Source organism: Anoplophora glabripennis, unplaced genomic scaffold, assembly GCF_000390285.2.
Source record: "Anoplophora glabripennis isolate ALB-LARVAE unplaced genomic scaffold, Agla_2.0 scaffold200, whole genome shotgun sequence".
NCBI classification, from domain to species: domain Eukaryota; kingdom Metazoa; phylum Arthropoda; class Insecta; order Coleoptera; family Cerambycidae; genus Anoplophora; species Anoplophora glabripennis.
This window is the reverse complement of record NW_019426072.1, coordinates 527,774-542,471: the sequence shown is the minus strand read 5'-3', so window position 1 is coordinate 542,471 and position 14,698 is coordinate 527,774. Positions and strand designations below refer to the sequence as shown.

The 14,698-nt window shown below is 31.1% G+C and overlaps 1 protein-coding gene across 3 annotated transcripts in view; it reads left to right on the top strand.

Moving 5' to 3' along the window:
* LOC108907710 (protein polybromo-1) overlaps positions 1–12,679 on the top strand; it is a 35,851-nt gene extending 23,172 nt beyond the window's left edge. For 2 of the 3 annotated variants that reach the window (XM_018711504.1, XM_018711503.1), the window contains exons 16-21: positions 1,717–1,878; positions 2,839–3,090; positions 3,151–3,425; positions 5,695–5,759; positions 11,215–11,329; positions 12,284–12,679. In XM_018711504.1, coding sequence (XP_018567020.1) covers positions 1,717–1,878; positions 2,839–3,090; positions 3,151–3,425; positions 5,695–5,759; positions 11,215–11,329; positions 12,284–12,506 — 1,092 coding nt within the window. In that variant the 3' untranslated portion in view covers positions 12,507–12,679. Of the gene's footprint in view, positions 1–1,716; positions 1,879–2,836; positions 3,091–3,150; positions 3,426–5,694; positions 5,760–11,214; positions 11,330–12,283 lie in introns of those variants that run through there. The other variant, XM_018711505.1, reaches the window with a different exon arrangement.
* Positions 12,680–14,698: the final 2,019 nt, after the last annotated feature.

The window sequence follows — 14,698 nt, the reverse complement described above, 5'->3', positions numbered from 1 at the left end:
TCCCATTTTACATTGAGGTGGTGATGGTAATGTTGATAAAAAAAAAGTAAAATTAGATTTTATTCTGATGTTTCAGATTGGACATGATTGAAATTTAGAAATGAATATTTTAAATTCACATTTTCGAATTTTACTTTTTCGGTTTAAACAAAAAATTTATTTTTCAATATTTAGTTGTATTGATTTGTAAATAGGAATTTGTTAAATTTAATCTTTCACAAATACTTACCTCTTTTTATGTTGACAGCACATTGAAGACATATTGAAATGAGTATAACTTAACGTTAAAATAATATCACTGCATTTTTGACATATTTAAATTGACTAATATTTAATGGGACTAATAAAATAAACATTTTAAGTAAAAGAAATTTTGGATATCTTAAATTTTTTAATGTTGTTTTATTGGACTAATAAATATTAAAGAATAATGTAAACGTTGATAATTTTTACATTATTTTGTATAAAAATATTTAGGAATTGATTTCGATTAAATTGACGGTCAAAATTATTCAAAATTTTAGCCAGTAGTCACTATTTTCCTATACAGGATGTATGTAAAATACTTGACAGAAACAGAATGTTGAAAATGAATAAAAAAAGTTTAGTTTATTTTAAATGGCATACATGTTAACCATGAAATTATAATTCATTTAATAAATTTGAATTATTTTATGAATACCTAATTGTTGAGATATATAGATAGAGGAATATAACATCTTATGTATGAATTATGTTATTGGAAGTATTAAAATAATATCAGTTTAAAACAAACAACAAAAGGTTTACAATATAAAAAAAAAATTAAAGATTAAATTTAAGGTAACAATGCAGTTATTGTACCTTTTGCCTACCAGTGATGTGTCATCATAAAATTGTTTTGAATAGCAAGCCAGCCAGCTGTGTTTATGGGTTTTTTTTATTTTAATTTATATTACAAAGCTATTAAGTATTAAAACATTACCATCCAACAGATAGAAATAAAAAACGTAAATATGTAGAAGACTGTGTCATCAAGATAAAAGAAAGTACCTAAGTAATAAAATACTTAACATAACCAGTTAGTCATATCTGACATCTTGCTGCTTTGTAGGGGTATATAATGTTTGATTTTGGAAAAAATGGAATTGTAAACACAGCAATTCTTTACATGTTTTGTACTTTCTTGGGCCTCCTTTTAAATTATATTTGTAGGGGATATTTTATGATATTTTGTTATTTCTGTCAATAAAGTGTATCCTAAGGACTCGTAAGAAGAGTACTATAATTTTATGTAATGTTATAATGTCATGAATAAAATTTGAAATAGCCTATAACAAAATTTATGACACCTCAATGACAAGAATCAACTAATAAAGCTTCATATCAAATTTGAATAAAATGTTTTTTTTAAATTCACAAACAAATTGATCAAAAAAACAATTTTTTTTAACATGTTTGTTATCTTTTTTTTTATTAATTCATCACAGAATCTGCCACTAAAATTTAACCAAGATAATTGCACGCCATACATATGAGGTATGTTTTAATTAAAAGATATTTTACTGAGAATTTGGTGTATCTATTGTTACGAAAGGCAACTTCAGATAAAATGTTCACAATGGAAAAAAATGTGGCCACAGTCAAAAACATGGGAATATTCATTACAAACATAAACATATGATTAATCATTTTATTAATAATCATATGTCCTTAGTATAATTATTGCCTTTATAGGAGCCTTCTCCTCAGTTAACAAAAATGAATGACATGGACATATTAATGGAAGACTCGTTGGATGGAGGTCCTCCTTCAGTTGGCTCGGGAGAGATTCCTATTGTTGTGCCAGCAAGTGGTTCTAACGTCGGAACACCCGTTACTCCAGCCACTACAAAAAAGGTAAAGCATGTTGCGATTCTTACGAATATTGTGTGATATTTATTTTTTGTGTATTTGGTGTTGCAAAATTCCATGAGTATTGTTAACGGGTTTTAAATACAAAATTTGTAAATGTTTAGAACACCAACATTTGAAAACTAGAAGTTACTCTAGTGACGTAGCATATTGAAATGGGTTGTACGTTTAATAATTTTTTTTCCACAATCAACTGATAGATACAAATACCCTTATTTTTCACAAAATTTAATTTTTCTTAAAATTGTGAAGTTTGAAAAAAGGAATATTAACATCAAATTAAACTTTAAATAACGTGAAAAGAAAAATAAATTTAAAAAATTATACCAAAGGAATCAGTCCATAGTTATTTTTATGAAAATAGTTTTGCCTAACTAAAAATTAGTCTTGTTACATCTTGTTTAATTGTTAGTTGCTAAAAGGTTCAAAATTTGTGCTGGGTTTATCTATGAATTACACAAATTATAACTGTTGCAGTTTTTTAAATTATTCTAGCAATACCAGAATTTTTATGAGCATATTGGAAACAAATTTTGAAAAAAAAAGCCATGTTATTGACAAATTACATAAAAATATAATTTTTAAGTTGATTGCTTTGCTTACCACCTTAACATTGTTTTTGTTTAATGTGAAGACTAGATTTATACATATGTTGAATAGTCACTATTATTGTCCACTGTTGGCACTGCCAACTGTAACATGTTGAGTCGGAACAGAATTAACGATGTAAATAAATCGAAACATTTACATATTAACAATTTGTGTAGAATTTTATTTACAGTTTTATTTTGTTAACATTTGGTGCACTATTTCCATATTTTTTAAACATTGTATCCGATATAATTGCGTTGACAGAAGTATAAAATAAAGAACAATTGAAATAGACACAAGTTCAGTTATGGACCTTGGAGACAGTGTTATTCACATGTAATTGAATTTTGACAGAAATCTAGCAAGAACAAAGTAGTGACTGGGTATATTCTATACTCGAGAGAGGTTCGCAAACAGATTGTTCAAAATAACCCGGAATCCGACTTTGGAGGCATAAGCAGAATCGTAGGTAGCGAATGGAAATCTCTACCCTCAAACGAGAAACAGCAATGGGAGGAAAAGGCTTCGAAAATAAATGAGGAAACCAAGGCTCTGCTTCTGTTGGACGAGCAATGCTCCAGTCCCGCACCAACGCCTGTCGATCAAGTAAGAAACATGTTTAGGGTCGACGTATTCTGCCGATTCGAAACTGTATCTTCTTTCCAGGTGTTTGAATGCTTGTGGGATAACTGCGACTATCAGTTCGAGGAGCAGGTCGATCTAGTAGAACACTGTATCAAGGATAAGGAATCGCAGGGACACGTCCAGGCGTATTTCCAGGAGAATCAGGGCGCCGACCTGAATTGCCATTGGCGCAACTGCGGCAGAAATAAGAAAAATCTACAGCCATTTCCTAATTTGGCCAGGCTCATTAGACACGTTCGTGATATGCACATCAACAAGGGGAATGGACGGTCCATAGCACCGGAGAATCGAAGCAAGTAAGTTTATCAATCGTTTTATGCCTTAAAAATAGTTTTTTGAAAGCACTTAAAAATATGTAAGTGTTTTATTATTTATTTTATATACAGGGTAATACAAAATTAAAATATTTGCAAGATTATAGTTATAAAAATATTGGTACAAGTTCTTAGTTTTCAAAACTCGATATTAAGGAGGTTGCATAACCTCAATATTATATTTTTTAATGTTTTGCCATTTTGATTGAATTTTTTTCTATCCTGCTTGTGGTACTTGGTCAGGAAAACTAAAATTTTTCAAAAAAAAAAATCAGTAAACAATAAAAATTTTTCAAAAATCGGTAAACTAAGCTTTTTTGTTATAAAACTATCTAAAGACAAATCGAAATAGGCGTACAAATAGCTCTTTGTACGAAATTCATTTTGACGTTGTCGATCTTTGACTAAACAAAAATTGAGGACCCCATTTAAAAAGGAAAATTATCCCACCTCAAACAACCTTCGATATATGTATAGTATCCCATCCGTTCCCTTGGTACAGATAATTTAATATATTTCTGCCGTTTCTTTACTGTCTAAGGAGACCCTACATTCGGCTTCTTCAACCAAGTCCAGCGATATCTTAAGCGACGGTGCCCACTAAATAGGCTAACAAAAATTTGCTAGGTTATGTAATACTTAGAGCATATACTACTGGAGGCAGCGCCCCAGTGGCCGTGAGTGTACGGAGGATGTAGAGAGAAAGTGTGAGTGAGGGGGAGGGAGGGAGAGAGAGGAGGGGGAGGGGGAGAGAGGGGAGGGGGGAGAGAGAAAGAGAGAGTGAGGGAGGGGGAGAGAAAGAGAGGTATAGGAGGGTATATGCTATCTCTCTAGCAGCATGCGATTCAGCCGTTAACAGCTGCTTCTGTCGTTGACAGAGGGAGAGGACGGCAGCCAATTGCGTGCTGCTAGAGAGAGATAGCATATACTCTCCTATACCCCCCTCTCTCTCTAATTCTCCACTCTCGGCCACCGGGATGCTGCCTCCAGGAGTATATGCTCTAAGGGTTAATATCAAGGAATTTGTACCGTTATTGGTAAATTTCAATTATTTTATATTGAGTAAACATTTTTTTTTAATCCATTGGTACACTTGATTACATTTTCAAACAGGAACTTTATCGGGAACCGAGTGATGCCCGTTTTACAACCCGCCGTTTCGACTGCTGCCGAGATTATAGCTGGTTCGTCAATAATTTTAAAAGAATTTGCATGTGCTTGCATATGTATTTTTTTATTATCTTTTTATTGATAGCATTTAGGCAGAATTCTTCCCAAATGGTCCTTGGATTATATCATTTTGTTGGATGCATATATATTTTATTTTCCATAATACAGTATGTAATATTTTTATATATACAACTATTTTTAAACCATACACAGTCGACGACCTTTTGGTATTGTCCAAATTGAAATATTTTATGCTTTGATCAAAATTTTTGTAAATCAAGAGTATTTTTGACAAAGTTCAATATCTGGTAACGATAAATTTTTCGAAAAATATGTCCTCGATGTACTTTGCATTTGAAATTTGATGATGATGAATACGATAATGAGAGCAATTTAACATATTTTTTTATTTTAAAGATAACTCGCAAGTGAAAATTTTAATTCTAAACTTAAACATTGAATTGTACAAATGCATTCTGCTAGAAGTTTCTCTAAAATTAAATCATCATAAAATAATTATATTTGCAAGAAAACAACGTAAATGACAACATTACGTAAAAAAGGTTGAATTCAGTAAATTTAATTACGAGGACTGAATTAATTTTGAGGGATTTTTTGTAAATTCAAAGCTTTATTGTGAAGAATTGTGTACGTTATTATTTTTCAAAGTATTGTCCATCCCTAGCAACTACAAGATTTTCCCATCTTTCACACGAGAAATTGCCGTTCAACATTTCTCGGCTTCAATTCTTGTGGTACCCAATTTCCTTGCTTTTGAATCACACCGAGTGCATTTAGTCTTGCATTTGACATGAATTTTGGTGCACAAATGCTTCCAATTCCTCATCTTCGAACTTTTTCGGTTGACCAGGGTGTTCTTTGTCAAATGTATCAAAATCACAAGAGAAACAAAATCTATAGTTTGGTTATGAAAGTTTGAAACTTAGTCAACGATACCATTTTAATTACTTGCGATAAAGGGGTATGGGTTAAATAGTTGTGTAAATAAATGTATCCGTTTGTGTTTTGTAAATGTAAAAGTAGTGTAATGCATATAAGTATCATTATGGTGTTGTGGTAGGAACTTCAAGCCTTCCAGTAAGATGCAAGCCATTAATCGCGCGACTCCTGCTATGCCCAATCCCAGTGAGTTTTTTTTTTATTTTAATTTTAGGTTCCGTTAAGTTACTTAATGTAGATTTCTTCTTACGCCTCTAAAAACAAAACGGTGGTTCTTAAACACGTACAGGGGTGTCTCAACACGATATTTGTTACATAACTAGAAACAGGAAATTAAATATGAAAATTTAGAAATGGAGATTTCTTGATTTGTTCTTCTCACTAAAATGGCAATCAACATCCTTATTTTAATTAAGTAAATTATCTTGATATACGAGCGTCTCCGTTGCTACTTTAAGAAAATAGTGGTGAATATAATTTTTTTAATGTTTTCAAAATAGTTCTATTTCCTATAACATGCTGCCGCAACTTTTCGGAAATTTTTTTTTTTATCTTACACGAATTATAAAAAAACAGGAAAAAAAAGGATAATTTATGGTTTTTTTAGAAAATTGACGGCTAAATTAAAAATATTCACGAAGTGAGTAATGTTAAGCATGACTTTTACAGTTCGATATATCCAGAAGAACCCTGTGAAGTTTCATCTCGATCTAGCGAACTGTTTCTTTGTTGCAAACAGTGAAACTTTTGAAAAAAATTAAAGGGTCACATTTTTTGAGCTTAAACGCTTCATAATCATGATTAAAATGGGAAAAATGTTTTTTTGAGGTTTTCTCACATTTTTACCGCAAATAACATTTAAATTGATGGAAAAAAAATATGGAAAATTTTCTAAAAAATGTTTGAATTTTTTTTTTTGCGTTTTTGGAAAACCCAACTCTTTCCAGCACGATTTGGCTTTTCCGTCCTATGCTTCTGTTCATTAACTTTTAATTAAATTAAAATTAAAGTTGATGACCCAAACCAGATTTCGACCCTGATTCATGTCATTTTTTGAGACATTTCTAATTAATTTTTGTGCAGTCATTTAAAAAAAACAGTTTTCTTCAAAACTATCCTTTTTCTTTGAAAAAAAATTTCAATTCTCTGCACCACCATTTATCTCCGAGATATCGATGATTGAAGACAAAAGGATCCTTTTCCATTAAAAGTCCATTATTTTGATGAAAAAGTAGTATCGAAATAAAAAAAAAAAGGATATTGAAGCTGAATAAACAAACTGTCTGATCCATGCAGTGGCGTAGCTGAAAAAAATTTTCCAAGTCCGTGGACTTAGAAAAAAAAATTTGCAAAATTTTCCGATATGATCATTTTTTCACCTAAATACAGTCTCAAAAATCACGGAAAAATTTCGGAAATTCTTTTGACCCTTTAACTTCTTGCATTAGTGTATAGGGTGATAGGAAATTTAAGAAATAATTGTTTTTTTAATAGACGTAAGGCTTAAATGGCTTTGTTTTGAAAATATTAGAGAAAAACTGATTTCAGGATACCTGTTCTAGAATCCTGTATAATTTTTCTCCAAAGCTGTTATTAAAGTTGATTTTTGCATGTCATTGCACATGCTCAGTAGATGTTTATCGACGGTGTTGAAGTTATGACGGTCTATCTATTGTAGTGTTTTGTGTAAAATGAGAAATATTTGGTTGCTTTTTATAAGAATTATTAAAAAACTTCGGATTAATTTTTTTTTTGATGTATTTTAAAAGTTTTGCCCTGATCTAATATTTTTCCACTGAGGAGAACTTATAAAGAAACTTCTATTTACGAACCTTCATATTTTGATTTAATTTCTTTCTCGGGCCCTTTAAAAGTCATAAAATGATATATGTGTTAATTGCTATGAATTCAATATTAATTTTAGTGAATACTTTGTTTAGTAGAAGACGGTTTCAAAAGACAAAATGTCGTTAGATTTTCACTTATTTAAACCTGACGCTTTTTTCTACACGGGTAATTTTGAAATATTTTTAAATCGAAAGACTTATACAGTGTGTTCTACTTAACTTTTTTGTTCATCGACTCATTTTTAACTCACTCTTTTTGTTTGATTCTGTTATTTTTTAATTTAGCTTTTAACAGTGGATCCATACTTTTACGCCCACAATGGTAAAATTTTAAAAATAAATAGTTTAAAATCAGTTCACAACATGTTACTCAGTAATTATGCGATTATTTATTAAATTTCATCCTTTTTTAAATTTTTTCTTCTATTGAAAATTTTACATTCTTGATGATGCAAGATGTTTACTTACAATTGCAAGTGATGCGTTGCTCCTAGGAATGGATTTACAAAGTTATGTGGTATTTAAAATTTCAAAATGTTACTCCTTTCATTTTCCTCTAAAGAACACAAAAAATTGTAGTGTAAAGTTTTCAAACGAAACAAATTCCAAATTATGTATATGTTACTATTTGCACTTGTTTTTTTTGTGTGTGTGTGATTGTTGCACCTAGTAGAGCATGAATAGCTTGTTTTTTATTAATGTACCTTATTCGTCCAGTGAAAATAAAAAGACTGATTTTCCGATATAAAATATGTAAATTTTGAAAGACTGTTTTAAGGTTTACGCAGTTGCCCGTTGATATATATAGTTGCTTTGGTACTCTCCAAATTTGAACCATAATGGTTATTTTTTGAGGGGCCGTTCATTAAAAAATATTCATATGAAATAAAAAAAAAGATGTATTTTTATATAAAAACAAAATAAATTTTCACAACTGTAGACTATTACATTACATTACAATTTGTGAAATTTTACATACTGTTGTTTTAAATGATGCTGAATTTATTTGGAAATGGTCATGGTCAGATAAGATTATCCGGGACATCAATTTTTTTTTGTAATACTTGAATTTCCTCAAAACTGCTTGTAATTCCGATGTCAAAAATTAATTGTAATGTGTAAATTGACTGAAAAATAGAAAATTTTTAAATGTTTGACAATATTTAAAGTTCCATTGTTACATGTCGTAAGTTTGTCTGTTTAAAATATTTGTTTTTTTCCCTTGGATCAGCAGCTAGTAATACGTTTAATTCAACTACTACAATTATCTCAGGTAAAAAATTACTGTAATTTTATTTTTTTTAATTTTGGAATACAGTGAAAATTGGTTACAACGACATATTGGATATAACGACGGAATTTGGAAATCCCGGTTTTACCCTATAGAAATACCGTATTAAAAATATGGTTTATTACGACACCATTTACAACATTTCGGATTTAGCGACGCGTTTTTATATACATTTACCATATAATCTGGCGGTTATAATGACCAGTAGTGATATATGGTCTAGTACGTTTGGGACAATTTAAGACTTATCTACGCAGAGAGTTATACTATATGAATTAATTACCGCTTTCTATCACGATGTCGAAGAGAAAAGTGTTCAATGAAGAAGAAAAATTCAAGGTTGGCAAATATCACGATATTTATATAAATATCAAATATCGGATATATATCTTGATATATATCCGATATATATCAAGTCTTGATATTTATTTATTTTTTTAATGAATTAGTTTAATTAGTTGAATGAATTAGTTTTTTTAATGAATTAGTTTATGTCATTGTCATTGATCGCCACGGTAGCGCAGTCGGTTGAGAGTGCGGTGGCAAGCATTTCTCGGCTAGGCTTCCTACTCTGGTCCGGGTTCGATCCCCGGTGTCGGCACTGGCAATGTCGATGGATAATGGGTGTTTGTCCGCGTTTTTTCAAGTGTAGCCCCCTTCCGCACAAGCCTTTGGCTTTTGGATTTGGGGGTTCTCATTTCTGTGGTGTTTTTTTTTTATGTATATTATAGTAGCAAATTAAAATTAAGAAACTATTTAGGTAAATATTTTTATTCCAAATGTCAAAAACAAGAACGAAAAAAATAAATATAATTCTGATTAATAAAAAATATTTGCGTGAATATTAAGTACTATGAAAACTAACCAATTTACACCAAGTCAACATAAACTTCATAAATATTAAAACAAATCAATTTTACTTTGTTAAAAATTCAGGGAATCAGATAAATAAACATGTTCATCAACGATTAGCATACGGTTTTGCTGCCATCTGTTAACAGTTTTAGCAACTTTTAACCAGTAGGATGCATTATTTAAATTTTTGTAAATATCATGATATATATCAAGGAATAAATATCGTGATAGATATCAATGATATATATCGGATATATATCATTGATATATATCATGCCAACCTTGGAAAAATTACATATAATATAGAGATTAAAAAATGGAGAAACTAATGCAAGTAAGAAAAAGAATGTGGCGTGTCACACTACAATTTCAGCAATTTGGAAGGATAGAAATAAAGTAGTCTCTATTCGTAAACAATTCATTGAAAATGAAGCGCGGCAGATTTTTTGAACACAAAGCAATACATGTACACACTTAAAGACTTGTACTGTAAATTTATCATTTTTTCTTTAAAAATTTTAAATAAAATATATGTAATTGCTTATTACGTCTATCGGTTATAACAACCGTAAACAAACGGTCCCTTGAAGGTCGTTATAACCAATTTTCACTGTATATGTTTTCGTTATTTAATTTTTTTATCAATCAACTCGATTCTATTGAATTTATTTTAGTTTTATTATAAAGATCAAGTTAATCAAGTGCCTATTTGATCACCCATATCCATCCATACCCTTTCATAGAATTTTTTTCTTAAAACCAAATTCTCTTTCAATTTGACATAAAACTGGAACTCACTGTATAAACTTTTTTATTTTAACATTAATGCATGGCATATTTAATAAGGTTTATGTCGAGACACCCTGTAATTATATTTCCATTTAAGAAATATTATCAATCTGATGAATAACACCAAAGTTAGCCGCTGCGTGTTGAGATTTTTCTTCTCTTCGAATCTAAATTTAAAAAATTCAAGTTATTTCTTTTCCTGATGAAAAACTGAATATCGGCAGATGTGAAATTCACTGCATTTTAAAAATAGTATAAATAAAGTTAAAATTAAGGAAGAACACAATATCAATAAACAACTTAACCATAAAAATAATAATTGTATTTTTTTTTTCAAATAGTTTTTAACCATTTTTATATACTTTTCTCACCATTATAGAAATTATAAAGTAACTTTTTATGTTTGTTATTATCTGTTATATGGAAATAGTAATGCCGCTATCAGCTATTTAACTGTAATTGATTGTAATTTGTTCATATACCCCAACTTACGCACAATAACAACAACTAAGGTCCGACAGTAAATTATACATGACACGAATATCAGGATCCGACCCTGGACACAGAAAACTTAAACCAAAATAAGAACATTTAAACATTTTACCAAACTTACAGTAGTAAAAAAAAATAACTGTCTTGATGTTTAATAGTTAAATTTTAGCGCCTGTTGGCAAAAATAAATGGTAAGCGACCTTTTAACGTTTACGTAAATATCAAGAGTCTATTTAAAATATATGCAGTTTCGTGGTGAAAACAAAGTACAAATAAGAAATATACGATTTACTCTCGAATCTTAGTAATAATTGGAACAAAAGTAATATGAGATGTAATTATTTTTGATAAAATAATTTCTCGATAGCTCCGACATCATCTTCCAATGTGCTGTCTGTAAATGGACAAAAAATTCAAGAACCGATGTTTATATCAGTTCCTCCTCGACCACAACGTGTCCTACATTCAGAAGCATATATCAGGTGAGTGTATTTAACATAATTGTATACATTTTATTACTACAAAACTGATTTATCATACAAATTAGGACTACTGTGCGTTTATGTATTATACTTGGCGTCTATTATTTATATACTGTGCAAATATATTAATATCAATCAAAATTATTTACTGGTTATTTAATTAAAAGCTTTTTTTAATTTTGTATACGGAGGTTTTCGAGGTCGCTGATCACGATTCCGAGGTCGGATTTAAAAAATCAAGATGGCAGATCCTATATGGCGGATGAATTTTTCGAAAATCAACCGATTTGCACCAAACGTATACGGGGGTTTTTGGGGTCGCTGATCACGAATCCGAGGTCAAATTTGCAAAATTCAAGATGGCAGACGAGTTTTTTGATACTCGGTCGATTTGCATCGAAGATGGTATACGGCCGTTTTTGGGGTTGCTGATCACGAATTTGGGGTCAGTGACCCCCAAAACCCCCGTATATCAAATTTGGTCCCCATTAATTAAATTTAAAAAACCCCATTCACCATCTTGGATCTGCCATTTGAATTGAATTTTGACAATCTGACGGATTCGTGATCAGTGACCTCGAAAACCTCCGTATACAAAATTTGGTGGCAATCGGTTAACTTTCAAAAATTTCGTCCGCCATCTTGATTTTGCCACCATTTTGAAATTTTCAAGGTCATCTGAACCTAAAATTGTCCGCTATTTCCATTTCTGGGGTCAAAAAGGAGGGTTTCCGTTTAAAAAAAAATCGTTTCAACTTCATAATGACCAAGTGATCAGTGGTCATGGCATGGAATAGCCAGGAAAAATCGTAACTCCCTATATTTGGTTTTTCCGGAAAATGCATGTCTCGCGAGATTTTTTGGGGTTCCCATACTTTTATGCCACTGTGTATATAAAAATGGCCTTAATTTTTTTTGTGAAAATCAAAAATAAGTATTTCTCTTGTCGTTCAGATATATTGAAGGATTACAAGGGGAATCCAAGCACATTACCCCATGGGAGAAAACTTTACAGGCCACCCAGGAAAATACACCGATTCCGGACTTGGAAAAATTACAGAACGTTACAACTTGGCTTGGTCGTAAAGCCGACCAACACGATAATGTCGTAGCAGCCCTTTGGACGCTACGTAACCAGTTGTTGAAGGATACATTAAATTTACACAAGACTTTGTAGTTATATGAATAATTTAATTTATTAATGTTTACATTATTATCTTGTATTATGTGTGAGATACTTTGTTTTGAAAGTATTATATTTTTCATGTGTATTATTTTCTAATTTTATATAGATAATTGGAGATATAAAACTATGATATAATAGAAGAAAATAAAGTGTTCTTTATTATATTGAAGAATAACACCGGGTTGTTCTCGTCTTTGTGGATTATACCTTGGCCTGTTCCTGCTCTAACAAGCTCATCGCTTTTTTAATATAGAGTGCAGATTTGATCGGACACTTGTGAAATTTTGCAATGTCCCTTATTATATTATGTGTACAGGGTGTATTATAGTACATGTACAGAACTAAGTGAAACGGAGACAGCACTAAGTGGGCTTCTTTAGAGGTGATTTGTTGCAAAGCCTAGGAATTTTTTTTTGGATTATTTTAATAGTTTCGTGACTTCTAGAGTACCTCAGGGCTCTAATTCGGGTCCCCTCCTATTTTCTATTTCTGTCAATGACATTCGAGCTTGTTAATTATCATAAATTAATCTGTGCTGCCAGGCAAGATCTTTCTTTTGTTTTTGAAGGATGAAGTACATCTTCAGGTAGTAGTTTAGCGTGAATTAATTCGCGTTTAAATATTTCCAAATACAAAGTTGTACAAGTAAAATGAAGCCCATTCTGTTTAGCTACAAAATCAATTCTGACATCTTCAAACACAGGAATACATACGTTTGAAATATAAAAATTATGAAAAAAAGTACAGAAGAATCTGAAGAATTTTTCAAATTATAATTAAATTATAGGAAAAATACATGCCCAGGTAAGTATGAAAAATAAATGCTTAAAAAAAAGTTACGTTGCCGTAATCAGCAGAGTATGAGCTAAAAATAAAAAAATTTGACGTCTTTATTCACAGGTAAAGTATAAATTGATCTTCAATGTTTTTCAACTACCACTATCTATCTACTACATCTACTCCATTTTAAACTTTGACTTTTGACGTTTGTTCAATTTCAGTTTAATTAGGTTGTTATTGTCAATCATACTGTGCCCAACATACTTACAATCGCATACTTAGTATGTGCTTACAATCAACATATCGGTAATTATTTACTTTAGTGGCACCACCTCCAATTTTCACAAAATTTTGTCTACCCCCCTATTTTCGATGGTGCTGAACACGAATCTGCAGTTTTTTTGTGCGGTCGAACCTAGTTTTCGAGAAAAAAATTTTTCAAAATTCTAACCTGGATATTTCAGATAACACTACGTAGAACTCTGTATATTTTATGTAGCTTTCCAGAACATTTGTTATGAACAATTGACACTGTTCACGAAACACATTTTCGTAAATTTCAAGTAAAAAGATATGTATTTAATAAATAAAAATTTTGTAGTTTGAATCCGCCATTTGTAATTCGTGATGACAATTGACATTTGACAACATTGAATTCCCCCACTCTCATTCAACTCTGTTCATCCCACATAAAGTTACTATAATTTTATTTATTAAATACATATTTTTTTAGTTCGAATTTGGGAAAATGTGTTTCTTAAACAATGTTCATTGTTTATTACAGATGTTCTGAAACCTACATAAAATATACAGAGTTCTACGTAGTGTTATCTGAAATATTCAGGTTAGAATTTTGAAAAATTTTTTTCTCAAAAATTGGGTTCGACCGCACAAAAAAAACTTAGATTCGTGTTCAGCACCATCGAAAATAGGGGGTAGACAAAATTTTGTGAAAATTGGAGGTGGTGCCACTAAAGTAAATAATTACTACTTACTAGTATCATTTATCTAGGATAATTACCCTGATTTTGGTCATATTTTCAGGAGTTCCTAGCGGGCAGCCGACCAGAGCACACGTGTTTTGTGAAAGTGTAGTGCAAGGAGCAAATTCTACCTGCCTTTATTAAGGCTACCTGGAAAGAATCCCTTTCTTTCCTTTTAATCACCGACCTAATCCCCGGCTTAAGCATAGACGCCGTCGGCATCTTTGTTACAGCACCTGTGCCGGGGTTATGCCCAGGTAAGTTTTTACTTATTTATCAGTTATTTGCATTACTTTAGAATACATTTCTTTAAAATTGCGACCCCCGACAAACAATATACCAGACAGACAAATACACCAAAAGACACGTACGCCCCCGTGAGGGGGCATCCCCACACGACTAACACTTACACACCTTCCC